The sequence below is a fragment of the Budorcas taxicolor genome, chromosome 4 (assembly GCF_023091745.1).
Source record: "Budorcas taxicolor isolate Tak-1 chromosome 4, Takin1.1, whole genome shotgun sequence".
NCBI lineage: Eukaryota > Metazoa > Chordata > Mammalia > Artiodactyla > Bovidae > Budorcas > Budorcas taxicolor.
Window position 1 is genome coordinate 95,490,846 of NC_068913.1, and position 23,087 is coordinate 95,513,932.

Here is a 23,087-nt window from a genome sequence, read left to right on the forward strand (position 1 = left end):
CTATAAGTAGGAAAGGCAGGTCTCTTCCTCTCTGCATCTCAATTTCTTCATCTACAAAAAGAGAAGTATAATACCACAATTCCTTACAAGAAATATACATCTCTAGAAATGATTGTAAAATAGTCTTTGAACTGAACCAAAATATTTAGACTAAAATATTAATACAAATATGCCATCTTCTCAGAAGAAATTTCAGTTACCTGCATCCCTCAAGTGATACGTATTAAAAATTAAAATAAATCACACACAATGTACCAATTCTTAAAGTAAAACCACCCTACTCCAGGTGACTCACTAAAAGATGGGTACGTGGCTTAAGGGAGACTACACATAGGAGAGGATGAATCACATTATCTCATGTTTTATTCTTGGCTGTTTATGAACCAGTGGCCATAAGTTATTTCTTCTTCCTCTATTTCCTTTGAACATTAAAATGGAAACTTTTGTAAAGCACGCTGCTATCTTCAGGTTAAAACCTTGTGGACGCCAAAGCTTGACGTGGTCAGCCCCACCAGGAACCACAACCACCACCACCAAGCAGGCAGTCCTCTTAGAGACCTAAACGTCATAATCTTTGTTTTTCATATTTAACATCCAAAATGCTGTCTCAGAAAATACCACCACTGTCCAGCACAGTCATGGACAGGTACCACCAACCGTAAGAGCCCTCCTCCATTCTCCAATGCCACCTCTTATGCCCACTTTTCTCACCATCCTTCAGATGCCCAAGGCCCTGGGTTCCTTCTTATTAAAGCTAAACAAACAACATACAGAAAAACTTGTTTGGAAAGACATCAGCCACCTGCACAGCAATGTGAATTCTATGGTCTTTGTATTGATATAAAGAGTGTATTTTACACTCTTATTCCAGGAAGTTCATCATCTCACAATTTTAAAGAAAATATGTCTATGATGATAACTATCAAACCAGTCTTTTACATTTCTGGTCTTAAACTTGACATGGCCTACAATTATTTCCCTGAATATTCCTTTCTCCTAACACCTACACTGACTGCTCTAAACCTCTGGAAGGACCTTGGTTAGGCTTTCCTCCTCTATTCCATGTACTCAATCAATTTTCCAGACTCACTATTTACCTTAGTGAAATGCCTTTAGTTCCTCTTCTATTTCCCCCGGCATGTAACTATATCAAATCCAATATATCTTTCTGGCCACACCACACAGTTTCGGGATCTTAATTCCCTTATCAGGGATTGAACCCGGGCCATGGCAGTGAAAGCGCCAAGCCCTAACCACTAGACCCCCAGGGAAGTCTCCCAGTCTATCTTTCTAGACCTGCATCAGGACAATCATCTCTGGCTTCAAGCTTCCAGTCTCCAAACGCTAGTCTTTGGAACCAGAGAACATGTCCTTAATACAATCACTCAGGTTATTTCCCATCAAGAGCAAGTTCTTCTTGTTTTTCCTACAGTACTTTGTATTCCAGAAGCATGTTATCCAAACAAACTTATATTTTACTGACTGTCTCCCTCCAAAGAGAAGGACCCTTGGCTTCCCAAGCTGAGAGTCACTGAGTTAGCCACAACTCCCTAACATGTTTAACTGTTTTGTAATTCAATAGGAAGCAGGGCTAAAAGAAGAGTAAAAAAGGAAAAGTACTCCTTACAATCAGAGAGGTAAAAAGATGGGCAAAAGTCACAGGGAGTAGATTCTGGTGGCTTAGGACTCTTGACTCTGTGACCTCCTCTTTCCATGGCTTTAGGCCATTATAGTTGAAGCTGATGGCTAAATAAGTTGAGATCACTGGGGAATTAAAGCTATATTATCCTTGATTTAGCATTCCCTGGTGGCTCAGATGGTAAAAGCGTCTGCCTACGATGAGGGAGACCCGGGTTTGATCCCTGGGTGGGGAAGATCCCCTGGAGAAGGAAATAGCAACCCACTGCAGTACTCTTGCCTGGAGAATCCCATGGACAGAGGAGCCTGGTGGGCTACAGTTCAGGGGGTCGCAAAGAGTCGGACACGACTGAGCAACTTCACTTTCTTTCACTTTCTATCCTTGATTTGCCAGAAAAAATCAGCAGCTGACCTTTTAAAACCCAATGATTGACTCTGCTCATCTTATGAAGAATTAATTCAACATATTGCTAAGTAAGCTATGGATTTACAGTTTTATGTTCAAAATAAAGCCAACCATAAAATTTCATTTTGCTTACTCAAGTTTTTTTGGGGGAGGGGTAGGCGGGTGGTATCTGTATGTATAAAAACACACTAACATACATGTAGTCAATGTTTGTAAGATTGAAACAGGGCAAATACAATCTCCAGGTTTCCTCAGGTTATTTAATAATTTGGGGTTAATTAATAGATCTTTACTTTTCTACTCTTGTCAGCTCCTAAGAAGCTGTACTACAAATGATGGATTTGACTTTTTTTAAACTTTAATTTTCTTCTGCTTACAGTCTGTGAATACTAAAGCCAATCAGGAGGCATGCCCTCAGATAGGTAGGAGGACTTGAAAAGAGAAGTGTCTTTGAGATGAAATATTCTCTAACTAACACGAACCTAACTTAATATGGAAAGCCTATTTCTATAGCTGTTTGAGGGCACACATGTGGCAAACTGAAGCAGATTACTACGAAGACCTGCTGTGGTACCGTGATACAGAACCAGCTGGCCACAGGGTTTGTATTTAGTTTACCAAATGCTAACATGCTTTAATGGATTAATATATCCGGCACACCAAAATGCTAGATGACATACTCAAAAATGTGTCCAATCACTTTACCGAGAGGGTCTTCTGTGTGGATAAAATATAAGAAAGGTCTGAACTCATTAGATTTATGCGTGTTCTCGTGTTAGACCATGAAAATGAAAGTCGCTCAGTCATGTCCAACTCTTTGCAACCCCATGGACTGCAGCCCGCCAGGCTCCTCTGTCCATGGAATTCTCCAGGCCACAATACTGGAGTGGGTAGCTGTTCCCTTCTCCTGGGAATCTTCCCAAACCGGGGTCTCCTGCACTGCAGGCGGATTCTTTACCAGCTAAGCTACCAGGGAAGCCCATGTTAGTCCATGGGGATATTTTAAAGACAGAAAAGCAACTCTTCCCTCCTCACACTTTCTACACAGAATTAGTAGGAATTAGTAAGAATTAGTAAACACCTGAAGAATTTTTGCAATATTCATGATATACTTAATCTCACTATTGAAAGCATTACACTTTTAAGTATTCCAAGCTAAAAACAAGTATTCCTGTCATATGTGGGAAAGAGCAATGTGAAAGACATAGGGTGCTAATTAAAACCTGGAGGAATATCAGATACATTCTGCCAAGTGTCAGATCTCCAGGTCACCGATCAAAGGTGTAGTTTTATAACATGGAATGTTTTAAAGCATTCTGCCATCTTAGAAAATCATCTTTCATCCACTGCCTAATTGCATCCACCTCCCAATAATGTCTTTAAACTGCAGAGATCTGCAGAATGAAATGAATGCTACTACACAGATCAGAACGAATAAAAGAGACCCTCGTACAAGAAAACCATTTCCCTTGTTGTCATATCAATCTCGAAACACTTTCCACCTTACCTAGGTGTTCTTTAGAGGTCATTCATCCTAGTTTAAACCTGGCATGACCCTGCTTACCTTAAAAGATTGCAAGCTAAAACATGGTAATAGGATTTGTTATTAGCCTTCTAGAAATGAGGGCAGTTAATGTATAATTAGCTAGTTGGATTGCAGAAGGCAATGGCACCCCACTCCAGTACTCTTGCCTGGAAAATCCCATGGATGGAGGAGCCTGGTAGGCTGCAGTCCATGGGGTCACTAAGAGTAGGGCACGACTGAACGACTTCACTTTCACTTTTCACTTTCATGCATTGGAGAAGGAAACGGCAACCCACTCCAGTATTCTTGCCTGGAGAATCCCAGGGACAGAGGAGCCTAGTGGGCTGCCATCTATGGGGTCACACAGAGTCGGACATGACTGAAGCGACTTAGCAGCAGCAGCTAGTTGGATATACTTAAAGTCATACTAAAACTCATTTTTAAATTACTAGGCAATAATTTAGTTTGTCTTTAATGTCAGAAAAGAACAAGATAACTTCATGAAATTATAAGATAAGTGGCCATGGATGGGGAAACATTTTACCTAGACACAGTGATCACAAGCAAACAAAGAGAAAACAAATCTACAAAGTCACAATCACTTTCTTTGCAGTTATAGCCCCAAAGAAAGAAGAACATGGCTGTGGCTGTCTTTTAGGACCATAGCCTGGTTCATGTCCCACGAACCACAAAGCCTGGACTACTCCATGGTTCTAATGCTCACCGTCAGCGAATGTGAACGTGGTGTTTTTAATGAATTTCTGCTAAGTTGTTCAACCCAAGAAGGCCCCATTTTTCCGTGCATAGCTAATTAAATTCTTGGGCCACAGGCCAACACCAAATCTAAATATCTACAAGCAAACAAAGGAGGTGGATCATGAAGCTAGCACTGTAGAAACCATCAAATCCCAAACTCCAGCATATTTCTTTTTTGTCTGTTGCAGGTGACATCTCTCCCTTAGTCCGAGAAACTAAACTGTTCTACCTGGCCTCAGTCTAGGAGACTCATAATGAAATCCAGCTGCTCCAAAAGCAGGATGATATTTGTGATTCCAACATGGATCAATACTGAGCTCTCAAGCCTGTTCAAACAGTAGTTGTTGGCGAGTCAATCATCCATGCAGACAGATAAATGTATCTCTTATCTCTACAACTACACTAAAATGTCTAGAAATATACCAAGCAAAACTCTAAAGCAGCCTAAAGCATTACTGTAAGAAACAGTTACCCTCAGGTACAATCTGAGTTGTTTGGAAAGATTCACAGACTACTTGATTGAAAACGGGTCTAATAACAATGTATGTCCAATATGCAAAGGCTTAAATTCACTTAGCAGCTTAAAGTCATTAAGTTATAGCACAGTACTATTAAGTAAATTTATGACTTAAAATTTTTCTAAATGCCTAGTAAAAGAAGCATTGTTTCTTCTGCCTAATTCTAATCTCGGTCCCCGAAATACTCCTTTCATTGTAGTCAACTTCATTTGTCTGTTATTGACTTTCCAAATGACCCGAGGGGAAGTAATTTCCCAAATGTTGATTTTTCTCACCAGCAAAATAAGAGGAGTATCCAGTCCATTGGCTAGCAACCCTAAGGGTGAGAATAAAATTATAAACTGCCCAATTTTATAAGAAAACTATCTTCTACATTACTTGTTCACACTTAATCCACAAATAAGTAATTTATCAAGTCAGTCAAAAAATGAGTAAAAGGAAGGCTAGAGACTGAAACATAATTTGCGAGGGTCAGGTACGCATGGCCCAGAAGAGTGAGAGAGAAACTCAAGTTGTATAATGCAGTGAAGGTACCTGACCTTCCAGGAGTGTGGGATGAAAATACAATGATGGATAAAATATATTTTGGAGTAAAAAGGAAGACTGGAAAACAGAAGAGGAGCTAAGAAAGCTATCTATGGCTTAATGAACTTTCCTTTCACCAGTCTTTAAAATTACAGTTGTTTTTGAAACTGAAATCCAGATTCCCTTGGCTGAATTGTAAGTTTTCCAAGCTTTTATCACTGCTGCCTGCAAGAGCAGAAAGGGATGTAAAAAAAGGATGCTATCATACAGGAAGCCAAAATGAAATCAATCTTGTGACGGTATCTGCTACTTTCCTTTTGATGTTGTAAACAGTGACAACAGTAACTCCAAACTCAACAGTAACTTCATATTGATGACAAGCAGCATCTTTATAAAATTAACCATATTACCCACTATAATTCGTTCTCTGGTAAGGTACATAAAATTTAAAATTACTAGGTGATTCAACTACAATTATACCAATTTTGAGCTTCTGAATGAACAAACTGCATGTACACTCAGTAAAGGAAAAGCAGGAGGAGAACAGAGGCAGTACATCAAACGGGCTGCCAGAAATCAATTTTCTTTTGCAGGGTTGCGTGTGGTAGTTAACGGTGGTAGAGGAATAAAGGACTAAATTTGCTACAAACATAAACACTGTTTATTATCAGGTAATGATGAGTATAAATCTGAAATTTCAACTAGGAATTGCCATTACAAAAAAAATATGTATACATTTTGCACAGTTCATACCCGAGGCAAAGTTAATTGCAGGAAATTTCACAAGTACCTCCCTGCTCCTTACCATATTTTATAGTAGAGGTGCTGAAAGAAGTTTTGGTTACCAAGCTAAGCCTTTTGCTTTTCAGTTGAATATCCACGTTAACTTGCCAACTTTCTCCTATTAATTGAACTAGAATAAGAATCACAACAGGAGACTCAGTGATTCAGGATTTACTGATTATGAACTAACCTTTGGCCAGAGGGTTTAGCAGTTTGTAATAAAAATTCAGTTCAGATCTCAAGATCAGATAAGTCTAAAAGAAACCTCAAGGTCACCTGAACCAATCCTTTCTACCAGTACTTTTATTATTAAATATATAAATTGTAGTTACCTGCTCCTAATAAGACTTTTCATAGAAGAAATGCTGAATTTTCTTGAGGAATAGTTTGGATTTGAGCAAAATGTCAAAACAATTGTCCCGTGATGAGTATCATTTTGACTGTACTCTAAAAATATTTTCTTCCTGGTTTCCTACACTTACCTATGTGTTCGTGTTCTTGTATTATGGAACACTTAAAGGTAACTCATACACATGTAATTGGGAAATCTAAATTTGCTTTGATCAATGTGGTTTAATTCTTGTTACTAAGTGCTTTGCAAGGTAATATAAGAACATATTCTAAAATTTTATAGATGTGATGAAACCTTAGTCATATTGGCCTTATGCTTGAAAGTCTATTATTAACCTCATATATTATGACTGTTGGTGGGAATCTAACATGGTACTATTTTGGAAAATAGTTCCTCAGATAGTTAAACAAAGTTACTGTATCACCCTAGGTACATACCCAAGAGAAAGGAAAACATGTCCACAGAGACTATGGGTGGACAAATATTTATAAGGCATTATTCATAATAGCTAAAGGGCATAAACAACTAAAATGTCTATCATCTGATAAATAAAAATGGTATCTGTGCTGTGGAATATTACTTGGCCATAAAAAGGAATGAAATACTGATACATGCTACAATATAGATGAATCCTGAAAACAGTGCAAGAAGTGAAAAAGCCAGTCACAAAACACCATCTATTATACTAATATAATTCCATTTATAAGAAACGTCCAGAATAGCCAATTTCATACCAACAACAAGTAGGTTAATTGTTGCCTAGGGCTGGGGGAGGGGCTGTGAGATGAGGGGGTGATAGCTAAAGGGTACAGGACTGCCTTTTGAAGTGATGGAAATATTTTATGATAAAAATGCAGCAGTGATGTAGTGAATAATTGTGAATATACTAAAAACTATCAAATTATACACTTTAAATGTGTTTATTTTACGTATGTGAGTTAAAGTTCAATAAAACAGTCATTTAAAAAAATCTGTTCTGAGATGTGAGATGCTTGAGTATCAGCGAACCTCTTCCCCAAAGCTCCTCTGGTCAACAGTAAAAGAATTAGTCAAACTGAAGTCCAATTTACTTTACTGTAATTGGAACCAGCTTGCAATATTTAGTTATGTACATTTCTAAAATGTGAATGCAGTTTAAGACAACACATCATTACATCAGATATTCCAGGCAGCCTGCCACGAGACATTTTTACCAAAAAAACCATCTTGAAGGGAATTCATTTAATAAACCTCAGAGTATATGTTCTTTCCTGTTGCCTCATCTCCTTATAAGCTGCCATTTCCCTAAACTCTCATGTTAAACAGTACTGGGCATGGTTAAGTCACTTACTAATTCAACAAATATTTGAACCCTTACTGTACACGAGGTACTGCCTTAGGCACTTGTACCTATGTGCCTACACACACGAGACAAAGTCCCTGGTCTTGTGGAGCTTACAATCTGATAGGACAAGATGAACAATAAACAAATTTTAGGGTTTTTAAAATAGAGGGTGCTGCACTATGGAGGGACGTTATTTTAGATGAAGTGGCCAGGAAAGGAGGCTTCTCTAAGGGAGCATGTTTGAGATGAAAAAAGAAGGTGCCAACTACACAGAGATCAGGGAGGACAACTCCAGGCAGAGGAAATTATTTCTGAAAGAATTGGGAGGAGGGAAAAAGAAGGATTAACTGTGCTGCTGATGACCAACCTCTGTGGTTCTTATCACCAGGTCAGTGCAAGGTGACTCGCAGATGGAGGCTGGAATAAGGGGTCTTGTGTACCTTCAGACCACCAGCAGGTCTCATAATAAGAGGCAGCCGTCTCTGCTTAGCCCCTGCCTGATGTGATCTTTCCCTCTCTGCACCTCTCAGCAACTGTTTGCTGTCTGGACCATTCATTCTTACAAACACACTGGTGCGAGGCACTGTGCTAGGCATGCCAGGACTTAAAAGACCAATCGGACGGGTGCCCTGCCAGCCCTTAGGGTAGCAAATAATCCAGTAGCACAGACAATGTAGGGACAGACAACAAACAGTAAGTAGAAAGCAAAAGCCACCCCCCCCCCCCCCGAAAAAAGAGCTGTAAAATTGAGCCATGTCCAGAGATTACTTCCAGCTGGAGCATCAGGGGATGCTGATGAAGTGGGGGCATGAGAACAGGGAGACTCTGGGAAGCCTGAGAACTTGGACATGTGGGGAGAACACACAGACTGATTTGTTGTATCCCTAATTAGCTTTAAGTATATTTTAAAATATTTTTAGCTCCCCAACCAAGTTACAAGCTCAGGGAAATAAGACCTGATACTCTCTCTCTGTGACCTCAATTTACGTGCAGATTCACTGTGAGAGATGTCAGTTTCAGCAATGAAGGTAATGCTAAATGATTCTTTGCTTCGTAACAAAGTTTTGATTTTTGAAACAGATGATCTCCCAAACCTCCTAATTACATCATTTCATTTCAAAGGGACATTCCTAAGAGTTTTTCCAAAACTAAAAGGCATTACAGATAAACACGTATACAATGTGGTTCAGAATAACACATATATGTTTCTGTTTGTATTTGTGTGTCTGCATGTGAGTATCAGTATACCTTCATTTCAGAATCTTAAAGATTATTTCAAACTTTCACTGCTAAACCAAGTCTGTACTCATGAGAAAATATGTTTTTTCACTGATTAAACTTTCCCACCAGGCCTTCAAAATCCCTTCACATTCCCAACAAAACATCTTAAACCAGAGAAGAAAATCCAAACAACATTTTTTTAGGCATTGTCTCAACATCTCTAAAAAATATTCCATGGCCAAACTCACCATAGAGAGCTGTCCAAGTTTGATTAATTACATCTAGACACACAGTTCCTGACCTGAAACAGATGGAAAGAATGGCATTTAAAAAAAAATCAGGAAGTTAGTTGCATGTATCAGACAATTTTATCATCAGAAATATTTTTAATAGCTCATTGGGAAAAAAAAAACTCCAAAGAATCCCAACTGGTAAAAACACGATGAGGAGCGGAATATACACAAAGTCTTAGGCGTCTCTGCAGACTGAAAGGGAAAACCAGTAACTATACAATGGAGAAACCAAACAACACCATAACCAGGTGATGAGAATTAACACTGTAATCAGGGTAGACAGACTTGTGTGCCTCCAAATGGAATACCCTGAAGAGGATACAATCTTATCTTTCTGTTTTCTGGTCTTAAGAGCATACTCTGAACCTAATAAGGGAAAATCAGACAATCCCAAATTGAGGGATAGTCTATGACATAACTGGTCTTTATTCTTCCAAAATGTCAATTCTGTACAAATCTGAGGAATGGTTTCAGATGGAACTACTTTAAAGAAACATGAAAACTAAATGTAGTAGATGATACTAGACTGGATCCTTTTATGAATGAAAAAAGTGCTAAAAAGTACATTACCAGATATGGCAGTAGATGAAAAAGTACTGCATTAATATTCATATTCCTGAATCTTATGACTATACTGCAGTTACACAAGAGACATCCTTATTAGGATGACTGACAGTTTTAAAAGACAATGGGGCATGATACAGACACACATACACACATATACATACAACCTCTCAGAGTTCAGAATACCTCATATGTACACACATGTGTGTATACATGTAATATCAAAATTTAATGGAAGGAAGGAAGGAAGGAAAAACTGTGGAACAAACAGTATTCTAAATTGCCCTGAAGTACAAAATAGGAGGCACTTTTAGCACATTTTAAAATACCACTAAGAAAATTTTGGAAAGAAAGGGGTAATTGTGATTGATTAATTGTTTGCTTTACTCTCAAGAACTGAGAAATACTTCAGGGCTGAAAATAATACACTCTGTACACTGAAGACCAATCTCTGGACTGTGTCTGTACAAAGAGACGGAGGTGTGGAACAGCACAAATGTTAGCTGGATGTCAAGGGAAATGAAGGACTCGTTCGTGACAATGGGAAAATCCAAGTAGTCCAATAGCGGACTTTGAACTAAGCGGTTTAGAATTTCGTATTCTTGGATTCTGTAGTGTCAGTGACCTTTCTTACAGTCCTATCTGTTGATAAAATCCAAAAAGATAATTGAGACTTTTTACAATACATAAACTCTAATCAAGAGCAGTTGCTGCTAAGATTTAAACATTTTAAAATACTTACGCTTCATCAATGTTGGGATGGAAAATTTTATTCATGAATCCTGTAAAAAGAGATGTTAATTAGCAGCACAAAGTATCCAGAGAACAATTAAAGTATTTCAGAATTGGAAATAATTTCAGTATTAGGATAACTCATTACTTCCAATCTTAGATCTTTGCTTACTGATTAGACTATATTCTCCTGACAGTGTCAATTACTTAAAATATATCAGCGTTCTATTAGTCAAATGGGCAAACTTTGAGAGCAATGAAGCTTCTAATAGTCATTAGATTGTTAGAATAATCTAATGAAGCTTCTAATAATCATTAAAAGAATTATTTTCTGAGTTATGATGGTACTTGGCAAGAAAATTTATAGTATTAAATGGTTTATAACTAGTGCCATGATAAAAGTTAAGAAAGTTACTCTGACTTTCCTCCCCCAAAGTTTTATTGTTCAATTTCTAAATGTGGAGGTTCTGCATTTGAACTTCTCCTTCTGAAGCTCAGTTACTGGCATCATTGTGCTACACTCTGTGCGGAACATGAATGAAGCTGTTGAAACACTGAAGGAGTACCGCTTCCAAACCACAAAGGATTTCATAAGAACAGTGACCAAAATATTTCCTTTAACTTTAGTCTACTCATTCCAGGAAACCCAGTTTTGATTAAAATTGGGGCAACCAAGAAATTGGGCAAGGTGTTTAAAAAAATTCTGTAAGATGGCTATATTTGTCGGGGATTCAAGCTTTTTGATTTATTCCTAGAAAAACAAGTAGGTATAGACTTTTAAACAAACGTATTGGTATTTAACTTCTGAAAAGAAATTATTTTCTAACACAAAACCTGTGATTTCATCAATTTGTATACAAGCAAATGACAGTCTTCTAAAGCAGAGATCCACTGTCAAAGCTGTCATTTTGTCATCTTTACCGCCTAACTTCCTTTTAAGACTTCCTTATTCAATTCCCTAGTTTCAATAAATTGAAGTTCCTTATTAAGGTGAGCATCACCACATCCCAATCCCACCCTCCCTCACCCCCATAGCTCACATTCACCTCTTTCATTCATTCAAAATATATTTGTTCAACATCTGTGTCTCAGGCACTGTGCTTATTTAGGGTACAAAACCAAATAGAGACAGTGCACTGTTCTTGAGGAGGTCATGAGACAGGAGCAATGGGGCAGGAGGCATGAAAGATAATCGCAAGATGCACAAAGAGGCGGCAGGGAAGCATGCACGAGGAGAGGAAGGTTTCAGGAAAGAGGCAGACAAGTGGCATCAAAGGAGGACTCTCAAGGATGAGGAGCGACAGAGGTCAGCTCCAAAAATCTAAGAAATTTCTCTAGACTCAGAAAATGAGGATTAGACTGTATGAAGTCCCAGGCATTCCAACCCTTACTTGCTCAAGCCACTCCAAGTACTAATCATGGTTCTGATTTTTATTCTTTAATCTTTGGTGTTAAAATAGCTTAATGCTTTATCTACCTACTATTAAGAAAGTCCATGCAATCTTTAAATTACTATGATGCAAAAGGATTTGTGTCCAATTACTATGCCATATTAATTTTTCATTAAAGATGTCTCAAAGTCTAGATTCACAAGGTATGTGTTTATAAGGAGATTACAGTAAGCCAATGGAAACATTCATGCCTTAATGTTAAGAGAAGAAAAGGCAGGAGAGAAATTCTACCTAAACCTAGAAAAACACTAATACATGTATTCAACAAGACCCGTGAGGATACCTGTTGCTGTGATGTTTATAAAAACCAAGAACTAAGTTCAGCCCCATCACCAAGGGGCTGGGGAGATGTTGCACATCCTTGTACTGGGAGTCCTGTACAGCTGAGGTGGTGAACTAGGTCAGTATGTATCAATTAGGACAGAGCCAAGGCTGAGGGGAAACAAAAAAACTGCAGGATGATATATATATGCATCATGACACCCTTCAGATAAATGAAAACAAAGCAACACTGCATATTCTCCATAGTAACAACAACAGAAAACTCTACTGGACCAGCATATACCACATTTACAATAGTGATTATTTTAGTGAGGGTGCAGGGTCAAGGTCATGGTGGGAATGGGGAACAGTGACTAAGGATGAATTTAATTTATAGAATTATACTCCTTTAAAAAAGAGATGGTGCTTGCTTTGGCAGCACATATACTAAAAAGAGATAATGTGCTTACATATTATTTGCTTTTTTTCTAAAGTGTGCACACAGATAAAAAATCTGGAAACAAAAATGTACAAATATTAACAGTGCTTCATTCTCAGTGGTGAGGATATTTTCTCCGCAAGTTCTAGTGAGGTGGACGCACCCAGAGCCTGTTGCACAGAGTAAGTCAGAAAGAGGAAAACAAATACCATATATTAAGACATATATATGAAATCTAGAAAAGTGGTACTAATGAACCTATTAGTGGGGCAGGGATAGACACACAGACATAGACAACAGACTTGTGGGCACAGCAGAGGACAGACGAGGGTGGGACAAACTGCGAGAGTAAAACAGCTAGCTAATGACAAACTAGAGGGTGTGGGGTGGGATGGGGAGTGGGAGGGAGACTCCTGAGGGAGGGGACATATGTACACTTCTGGCTAACTCCTGCTGTTGTATGGCAGAAACCAATACAACACCATAAGCAATTATCTTCCAATTAAAACTAAAAAAAAAAAAACAAAAAAACAAACAAACCACCTCCACCTCTGTACCAGAATCGGGACCGCAGCAATGCAAATGGGCTAGAAGGAATGAACCTTCAGAAAACGAAATAGAGTATCACCATTTAATTCAGGAACCCCACTCCTGGCTTATACCCAGACAAAACTATTAATTCAAAAAGACACAAGCTCCCCCAGGTTCACAGCAGCACTATTCCCAACAGTCAAGACATGCCGACAACCTAAATGTCCACTGACAGATGAAGCAATAAAGATGCAGTGTATATACAATGGAATACTGCTCAGCCATAAAAAAGAACAAAACAATGCCATTTGTAGCAACATGGATGCAACTCGAGATTATCATATTAAGTGAGGTAAGGCAGAAAGAGAAAGACAAATATGTACCACATGATATCCCTTATATGTGGAATCTAAAATATGAACAAATGAGTCCATCTATGAAGCAGAAACAGAATCATGGATGTAGAGAGCAGATGGGTGGTAGCCAAAGAGAGGCTGGGCTTAGCAGATGTAAGCTTTTATACACAGGATGGATAGCAACCAGGTCCTATTGTATAGGATAGGAAATTATATTCAATATCCTATGATAAGCCACAATGGAAAAGAATATTAAAAAAAGAAAAGATGTATAACTGAATCACTTGGTACAGTAGAAATTAATACCACTTTGTAAATTAACTATATTTCCATAATAAAAAGAATGAAGCTTCAATAATGTGATGTCACAGGGGACCTCAAAAGTATAAGCCAAGGAAACAGCCATGGTGAAACAAGCCTGAAATGTTTATCCAGTCTCTGAAAGAATAAGGTGACTGACTCCTTGTACAAGGTCTGGAGATTACATTTGGCATCAATACAGTTTCCACACTGTTTTAATTAAATCTAGATTTTGGCTTGGCTGAGTCCAAAACTACATAAAAAAGAGAGCCAAAAAGGGCTCAGTAAACATATTCTTTAGTAACAAATGGGTTGGAGCCCAGTCCCCATTGTCCCTGCTGAACCCCATCTAGCTGTGAGGTGGAGAGCAGAACCTGCCTGGAAGGGTCAAAATGCTAATCGGGGCTTGGCTTCTAGTCCCAACTCTGCCTTTTAACTGCAGGCCTTGATCAGGTCACTACATTTCTGTGGGCCTGTTTCTTTACCTGCAAAGAGAGAAAGCTGGACGACATGATCTCCAAACCCCCTACTCTTATTCTGTTTGTAAAAGGATGATCAGTTCTAAAATCTAGGATTTAATAACAATGGCCAGAGCTCTGAGAACAGAGAACTTAAGGAGAAATGGCCAATGGTTAAGTCCATTAAGGAAATTAACTCTGTGAGGGCACATTTTAGGTACAGAAGTATTCTGGAGAATGTAATACAAAGCTGCTAACATGCTAAAATACCACAAAGAGATACAAAAATCTGCTGACTATTCCAAAGTAGGCAGAAATGGAGTTTATAACCTTGCCACTGAGAAACAAGCACAGCCAGACCAATTCTACCAAAAAAACAATTTCCACAGTACAGTCATCTCTTCCTACACCAGTTTTTTTCTATTGTTAGAAAAATTACCCAATGCAAATAAATGGAAAGGGCTATGTGTGTGTGTCTATATATACACACACACACATATATATATACACACGTCCTTAACATTTGTTCTTGGACAAGCTGTGGGAAGCATTTCTGGCAAAGCTATTTACATTCTGGATAATGATGGCAACAGTGGAACTTCTGCACGAGGAGGGGAGGAGATGGATAAAGAATAAGCTAGGAATTCAGGGAAGGAACGTTCTCAGGACTGAGCGTGTTTGCCCTGGCACGTTTTCCTTCCTTTTGGCAAAGCTATCACCACCCTAATGAATTTGTCTGCAACAACAGAATTTTCCCAACACTTGTTTCCATTCGACCAGGAACTATTTTGAAGATATTTTAAGAGAGCATGTTTTGAAAACTGCTTTTATGGAAACATGACAAGTGGAAGCAGCAAGTCATTTTTAATCCACGTAAGATTTTATTCACTACCAGACATGTTCTAATGGTACATTTCAGTGATTTGTTCAGATAAAATTCAGAACTTGTTCCAATTTTTTGGACAGTTATTCTCTGGTATGGCTCAAGCACTTATAAAAAGGGGGACAACAGGTACAAACATTTAGCTGGACAGCTTACCCCCTCTGTCCTCTATCATTTATCAGAAGGAAATCAGGAGATTTGTAATTCTGGAGGAGGAATCCAAACCATGCTAAGCTGATGCAAAACTACACATCTTAGAAAATAAAAGCACAGATTATTAAAATAGGAAAATATGCCATGCTTTTGCTTGTTTCACTCACTCCAACACTCAACTGCTCTAGAGTAACAAATCTCTTGACCCACAGGCAAATAAGCAGAGAAAGTAAATAATACCATGCTGAGTCATGCTGAAAACTGTTTTTGTTTTTGTTTTTTAAATTTCAGACTGTTTCTGTATCTAATCCCAGGAGGGGATCTGTACAAAGTGTACACACTTTTGAATAACTGATACTGGATCAATATATAAATAAATAAAGGAGGCAGAAATTAACCATACTTTCCATCTTTGTTCCTTTTATTTGTGGGGATATTTTTAGTGATCAAATTTGTGGACAGAATGAAATACCAAGGGCCAATCACCTATCCAGAAATTGCATCCAGAATAATCTTGAAGAAATGAGAGGTCAAACAAGCTGACTCATGAAACAAGGTAAATCCACCCTAAGGTATAGGTATATGGGTGAAATGCACGAAAGGCAGAAATGAGAACTTTATCCTAGAGAAGAAATGAACCTGGACTTCAGATGGTTGGGGCAGCTGTGGCTGATATACAATTTAATTATAAGCTTATGAATCTCTGTGAGAAAGTATTAAATTACTCTGGTGTTCCATCTTCAGGACAAATACCCATATAAAGTAGACCATTCAGAATAAAAATGATCAATTCTCTATTTTTAAAGTAGATAGAATTATTTTAAATATATTTATTAAAGATTAAATCCTATCTTCCCTAGCAGTGTCTCAGACTATAAATTTTTAAGGGCAATAACTTGGGCCTTCATTCCTAGTGTGCAGGAGGTGACTGGAATTAGGATGCTCCAGCTGCAAAAGGGGGGTGGATGCTGCCAGCTTCACGGCGACAGCTCTGCTGCCAGCTTTGTGCACCAGTGCATCCTCAGATAGATTTTTCATCTTACCTCAGATAGCCAGGCCCAGCCCGTGGCAGCCTGCACCCAGGCAGAAGTCTCTTCCGAGAGCTGAGCCTTTCCTACTCAGGAGAGATGGACCTGGGCCGGTCTCTTCTTGGGTGAGGAACCAAGCAAGGAGCTCACTCACTGCCCTGTGTCATGGGAGCTTCTGCACTGATCTTGTGTGTGTTCAGGAGATCTAAACTCAACAAGGGGTCCTCTTTCCTGTTTCTTCCTTTCTCTCTGATAATATGGAATCTGAGGAATGGGCTGGATGGATAAGAAAAGTTTATTTATAACTAAGAAAAGGTGAAGTGTTATCCTTCAACAGTATAACTCTTCTACCAGCCTAGTAGATTACCAAAACCTACTCGCTGGCAGTTCCATTTTTTTGGAGATCGCCTTCTCTTTCCTGTCTCCACAGTTTATCTTTCACTCTCCTGGTCACTCATATAACCACACTGACTCAATCAGCCAGGATTTATTTTCACGGTCAGAGACAGGGGAGTATGAGCAGAACACCCTGGACGTGAAATTTCGAGACTTAATTTCAAGTCTCTGCCACTAACTATACAAAGTTGGGGTTAAAAAATCAGGCTCCAGTCAGGCTGCCTAAGTTCCACTTAGACGTACTGAATCTCTCAGCTTTTCTGTCTCCTTGTTCATAAAGCTGGGTTAAGTAATGGTATCCACACATCACAGGCGTGTCACCAAGATTTAATGAATATATGCAGAGCATGTGACCAGTAACTGGCACACAGTAAGTACTCAGTAATGTTACTATTAGCTGATAGAGTTCAGGCACATAATTTCACATCACTTTCCTCATCCTAAAAAGGAAAATATCTGCCCCAATATAACCTTCTCTTAATCCTTCAGGAATTGTCAAGCGCATTAGAAGGTATTTTGATTATGGGATATTAGTTTTTTTTTTTTAATAACCCTATCACACTGGAAATGGAAAATACAGCTACTCTAACATTTATTATTAAAAAGACTGCTCTGATTGCATTGGCATATGGAAAATACACTGGAATGGAAGCTAGAAGGCAGACTCTGCAACTAGTCAGCAGTTCTGTATCTCTGCCTTCCTAGGTCTCATTTTTATCATCTTTCAAATAAGGGAACTGGATGGTATAAAACACCAAAGTTCCTTCTAGGAATATGGTTTTCACCAACCATGGTATTCACAAGAATATGAACAAAATCTTCAACTGCATGAACAAGTTTTTCCAAGGGAACTAAGATATTATTTAGTTTTTAAAGTTTTTAATGAATTTCATTTAACTAAAGAAAAATGAAGCTAAGAATATATGTTTTCATTAGACCACCAGTCCTAAAGGGAAAGTGAATTTTATGCCCAGAAAACGTCAGAATAACTAATCAGCTCTAAAGCTAGAGGTTATCTACTATAGTTAAAGTAGGAGCTAACCTAAACAGTGAGTGAGGTAGGATTTCTATGCAGCAAATGGAAAGACTGTATAATCATAAACTGCCAAAAGTAGAATTAAAACTGACATCAGCCAGCTTCAGGAAGGAAACGGGTGAATCTTCTCACAGAAGCAAGCATGAATAAAAGCAAAGCTACCCCTCAGAGGTGATATGGGGAAGGGAAATGAAACTGACTGCTATTTTCACTCTGGCTTTACAGCAAGATGAAGCTAAGTGGACTTAGATATTACAAACTGTGAACAACAGGTTTTTCAATGAAAGGGCCAATTTGGCAACTGACTTCTTCCATCACTGAGAACTTCAGCACTTGGCCCCCAAGTTTCTCCCCCATCAACTCCTGTCATTTTTAGTGACATAACTGCCTATACAGACCATCCTCTTCACCCTAGCCTTTCAGTTATCTCAGCTTCTCCTCAATGATCTTTCCTCAGTTCTATCTCATTCACACTCCCAGGACATGCTTTTGAAGTCTGTCATCTCTACAGACGGCTTCACTTTCAAAATCACAAATTCAGACATCCCCTCTCCAATGACAGTCTCCTATCCTTGTCAAAGTGCTTCCCACCCCCATGAACAATTCTTTGGCCTGTGAGCTCTAATCCACCGGCCCTCCCCCTTTTCTGCCTGTGTACGTGTGCTCATGCACACGCGCTCAGTCATCTCCGACTCTTTGCAACCCTATGGATTGTAGCCTTCTTCCTACCTACCACCCTACTTTCACTCCTTCTCCATACTAAGTCTAAGAGCTATCACCATCATCATTCTCTAGCACTCTATTAATTCCCTGCCCTCTCCCCTCCAAAATGCCCATCTGCAACGGAAGGACACCAATCATTCACAATTCTCTATACTTGGACTTGAGGATGCCACTAAATAGGCATTCACTCACTGACTCAAACAATATTCTTCTGCAGAACAGGCAATGCACCAAGTCCTGAGTTGGGGAGATAGATTTTTAGTGAACCATACCCAGGGACTGTCTTCATGGAGTTTATATCTACTGGGTTGGCAGGGAGAAGAGATGTTAAGTAAACAAATGTACCAGTTTTTAAAAATATGCTCTCTAATCTTTTGTGGACTCAACATTCCCTACAATTTTCCTCTCTCCTTTCTGTAGTAGCTTGCTCCCCCATTCTCTAATGATTTGTACATTTTACCAGTATGCTGCAAATCTCTCCTTCCCTTTGGTCCTCCATTTCTCACTTAATAGGACTTAATTGCCCTGTGTATTTTCCATGCGAAAATGGGTGCTAATCAGCAGGACCCCTCATTGTCCCCAACAACCCCCCCCCCCATGCTAATTTCTCCTGCCTGAACAGCTTGCTCATATGTCCATGGTCCTCTCAAGTACCAGTTCTATCTTGTCCCTTCCTACAGTGTCGAAGGCACCACTCCTTCACCCTCCTCCTGACCTCAGACATCACCAAGCTTTCCCTCTCTTCTAGACAACTCCCTACAATGAGCATATAAATGTCCTTTGAAATCTCCAAGAAATAGAAAGCAAAGCCTTCCTTTTATCTTCCTCTAGGTATTAGCCTCCTTTGTATGCTCTCCTTAATACAGACAGATTTCTTCAAAGTAACGTGGACCTACACCACCAATTTTCAACCTTGGCACCTTGATCCAACCCACTAGTATCTCTACTATTTCCCCACAACAGCAGTGGTCACTGAACCTGTTTAAAACACTGCAATGATCTTTTCCATTGCATTAAAAATATAACTCAACCCTTTAACCTGGCCTACAAAGCCCTAATAGAGTCTTGCCCTGCCTACCATTTGGACCCTTTCTCATATCTCACTCTCCACCCAGCCTTCCAGCCTCATCTCTCTTCCCTGAGCATGCCAGCTAAGTCCCTGCCTTGGTGTCTTTGTCTTCACAGTTTTTCTGCCTAAAATGCTCTTATCCCTGACCTTGGAAGATCAGGGCTGGCTTTTTTCCCCTTTTCATTTAAACCCCAGCTTAAATTATTTTGTCAAAGATCCCCTTCCTGAACATCTAATCTAAGACAGCTATCATGATTGTTAATTCTATTACATCAATTATCTGAATAAACCTATCAAGACATTAAAATTTTTGCTTTATCAGCCCCCCATCTTCATTTACCCCAAAAGGATTTAAGGGTCAAGAGACCAATCTGCTCACTTCTGTGTCCCTAGCATCTAGACTAATGCCCTGCACATAGCTGGTAGCTGATAAATTTGTTGAGCTGATTTGAAGAAATAATATAAGCTGTATCCATTTTACGAGAAAGTAGGTTCTACCTCAGTTGCCAAACATAATCTTTTCAAAATCATATCCCCCAAAATTTCATTTTCAGAACACCAGTAAAAAGAGAGCTTTTAACAATGGCTTATGGTCTCATAGCATTATCTTAACTTTTTTTTAAGAAAACTCTTCTACTGCTACTGCTGCTGCTGCTGCTAAGTCACTTCAGTCGTGTCCGACTCTATGCGACCCCATAGATGGCAGCCCACCAGGCTCCCTCGTCCCTGGGACTTTCCAAGCAAGAACACTAGAGTGGGTTGCCATTTCCTTCTCCAATGCATGAAAGTGAAAAGTGAAAGTGAAGTTGCTCAGTCGTGTCCAACCCTTAGTGACCCCATGGACTGTAGCCTACCAGGCTCCTCTGTCCATGGGATTTTCCAGGCAAGAGTACTAGAGTGGGGTACCACTGCCTTCTCCAAACTCTTCTACTAGAACCTTGTTTCTCTCTATTGGAATTCAAAAAATACAGATCATTACACAGTAGCACTTAACTAACTATTTTTAAACAGGAACTACATTCAAACCCAAAGTTACAAAAGTAGAGAAGTATATTGGTGATCTTAATGGACTTTAGCTTCCTCAGTCTAAGAATTCATTCTATTTGTGGAAATACAATGGTTCAAATCAGTCTTTGTTCAATGACTGACCCCAAACCTCTCATGAATGACACTCCTCTCTATTCCAAATCCTGGTCCACTTCTGACTAAACATCACTCACTCAAAGTCACTCACACTAGTTCCTGAGGGAGTAACTATACAATGTTCCCAACCAGGAAGACACAAAGGAAAATGGTAAGTATTCCAAGCTCTAGAGTTAGTCATACACCATATTATAGAACTCCATCCCAAAAATACTGTGAGGTAATTTCTGGCCATGGTGAAATAAAAAGTGTATTATGCCAGAAGAGTCTGCTAAATCTGTCAATGAAAAAGGTGAAACCATTTCCCTTAACCACTGGCACAAGTAAAAAGAATACGGTACACTGATCATCAGAATACCTTTTTAATTAAGAACTGGCAGCAGACTGGGAATTTCAGAACGAAGTCTGAGGTTATCTAGTCTAGTTTCCTTTTGGAACAGAATGACCTAAAACCATTCTATTTATGATAGTCTGAACTAGTAAAGGCCACTGGTATGGCTCAAAATAGCATTCTAATTTTTGTTATTGCCCATGACTTTCATTCTGTTTCTATTTACTTAAATGGATTTGACTACCTCCTGCCATATGCTACTGACATCAATTATACTGTGGAATGAGCTTGGTTTTCCCCTAGCCATTCTATCAACACTTGGCAAACCATGATGTGGTCTCTCCAGAATCTTGCTCTCAACCAACCACTCCTTTTACGCAGTCAGCTTTGGTATTATCAAATTACAGTCCAGACACACAGTGCGTATAGCCTGCTCTTGGGAGAAGGTCCTCCTCACTGTTCACATGGAGATACACACATGTAGTACTTTGTAGTTAGTTTCTAGACTTGTTAGCTGGCTCTTACAACACAGTTTTCCATTTTAAGAAAGTTATCAATGGTGACAGAGTTCTTGGGCTTGTCTTAAGGTTACTTACAAAAGATTCTGTAATACTCTATAGTTCTATCTGAAATCAGTAGAATGCATGTCTCTTAATATATTAGCCAGTAGTCATTTAAAAGTAAGGTTCAATGACAACTTTAAAATATTCTCTTGGATGCTGTTGTTCAAGTAACATAGGTAGATCTGATGGATACTACTGCAGATCTTGAAGCGACCTTTTCAAGACCTTTAAAGGCTGAAAGCCTTAAATCCAATACTTTATGTCATATTTTATTAAAGACATAATTTTTACCCCTTGGGTTAGAGAGAGAAAGAGAAAGATAAATATTGTATTCTAACACAATCAAAAGGATTTCTGTTATTAATAGCTACAAAGGGGTCTTTTTGGTTCACATGAAGAGAAAAATGGAACAAAGGAGAACAAGTGGAAGAGTCAGACTGAAAAGAGCAGGTAAGAATTGCTCAAAGTAACAGGACAGGAGAAGGGAAAAGGGGAAGGCAAAAAGGAGAAGAGAGGAGTGGAGAATGGTTACATGTAAAGGTGCAAAGATGCTCCAAGATGGAGTAAACCAGACTGTAAGCAGAGAGACAAAGGACACAGTATGTACACTTACATGCTGCTGCTGCTGCTGCTGCTAAGTCACTTCAGTGTGTCACACTTACATGCACAAGTAATTAAAACTGAAGGAAAAAAATTAAGGGGAGTGGTGGGAAACATGGGGGCCAGCAGGCCCTTAGCAAACTGAGAATTCTGATCAAGCACTGCTTGATGGCTTTCTGGAACAACAGATAGGAAAAGCATAGACTCAGACAAAGATGCAGACAGGACATCCGAAAGACACACACTTGCCATAAGTTTCTTAAATACTTACTTTTATAATAAAAGGGAACTTCCTATAGACTATTTGAAAATTACAGGAAAATGGCTTTAATTCCTTTAACAGCCATGGATAACTATAGCCAAAATTTGGCTTTCAAACTTGGTATTTGCCGAGAAAAAAATTGTAGTTACACTATTTTATCTTTTTTTGGGGCTGTGCTGTGTGCAACTTGCAGGATCTTAGTTCCCTGACCTGAGCCCCTGGCAGTGAGAGTACCAAGTCCTAACCACTGGACCACCAGAGGATTCCCTCTTGTGTGTTCTTTTGTTAAAGATGGTGTTAACTATTTACAACAGCTAGAACATGGAAGCAACCAGATGTCCATTGACAGATGAATGGATAAAGAAGTTGTGGTACAGATATACAATGGAATATTTCTCAGCCATAAAAAGGAATGCATCTGAGTCCTAATAAAGTGGATGAACCTAGAACCTATTCTACAGAGTGAA

General features: G+C 39.0%; 1 protein-coding gene across 1 annotated transcript in view; it reads right to left on the minus strand.

Moving 5' to 3' along the window:
* UBE2H (ubiquitin conjugating enzyme E2 H) overlaps positions 1 to 23,087 on the minus strand; it is a 100,688-nt gene that overhangs the window by 15,590 nt on the left and 62,011 nt on the right. The window contains exons 4-5 of the mRNA XM_052638485.1: positions 10,648 to 10,687; positions 9,297 to 9,349 (exon numbers count right to left, since the gene is read on the minus strand). Coding sequence (XP_052494445.1) covers positions 9,297 to 9,349; positions 10,648 to 10,687 — 93 coding nt within the window. The remainder of the gene's footprint in view (positions 1 to 9,296; positions 9,350 to 10,647; positions 10,688 to 23,087) is intronic.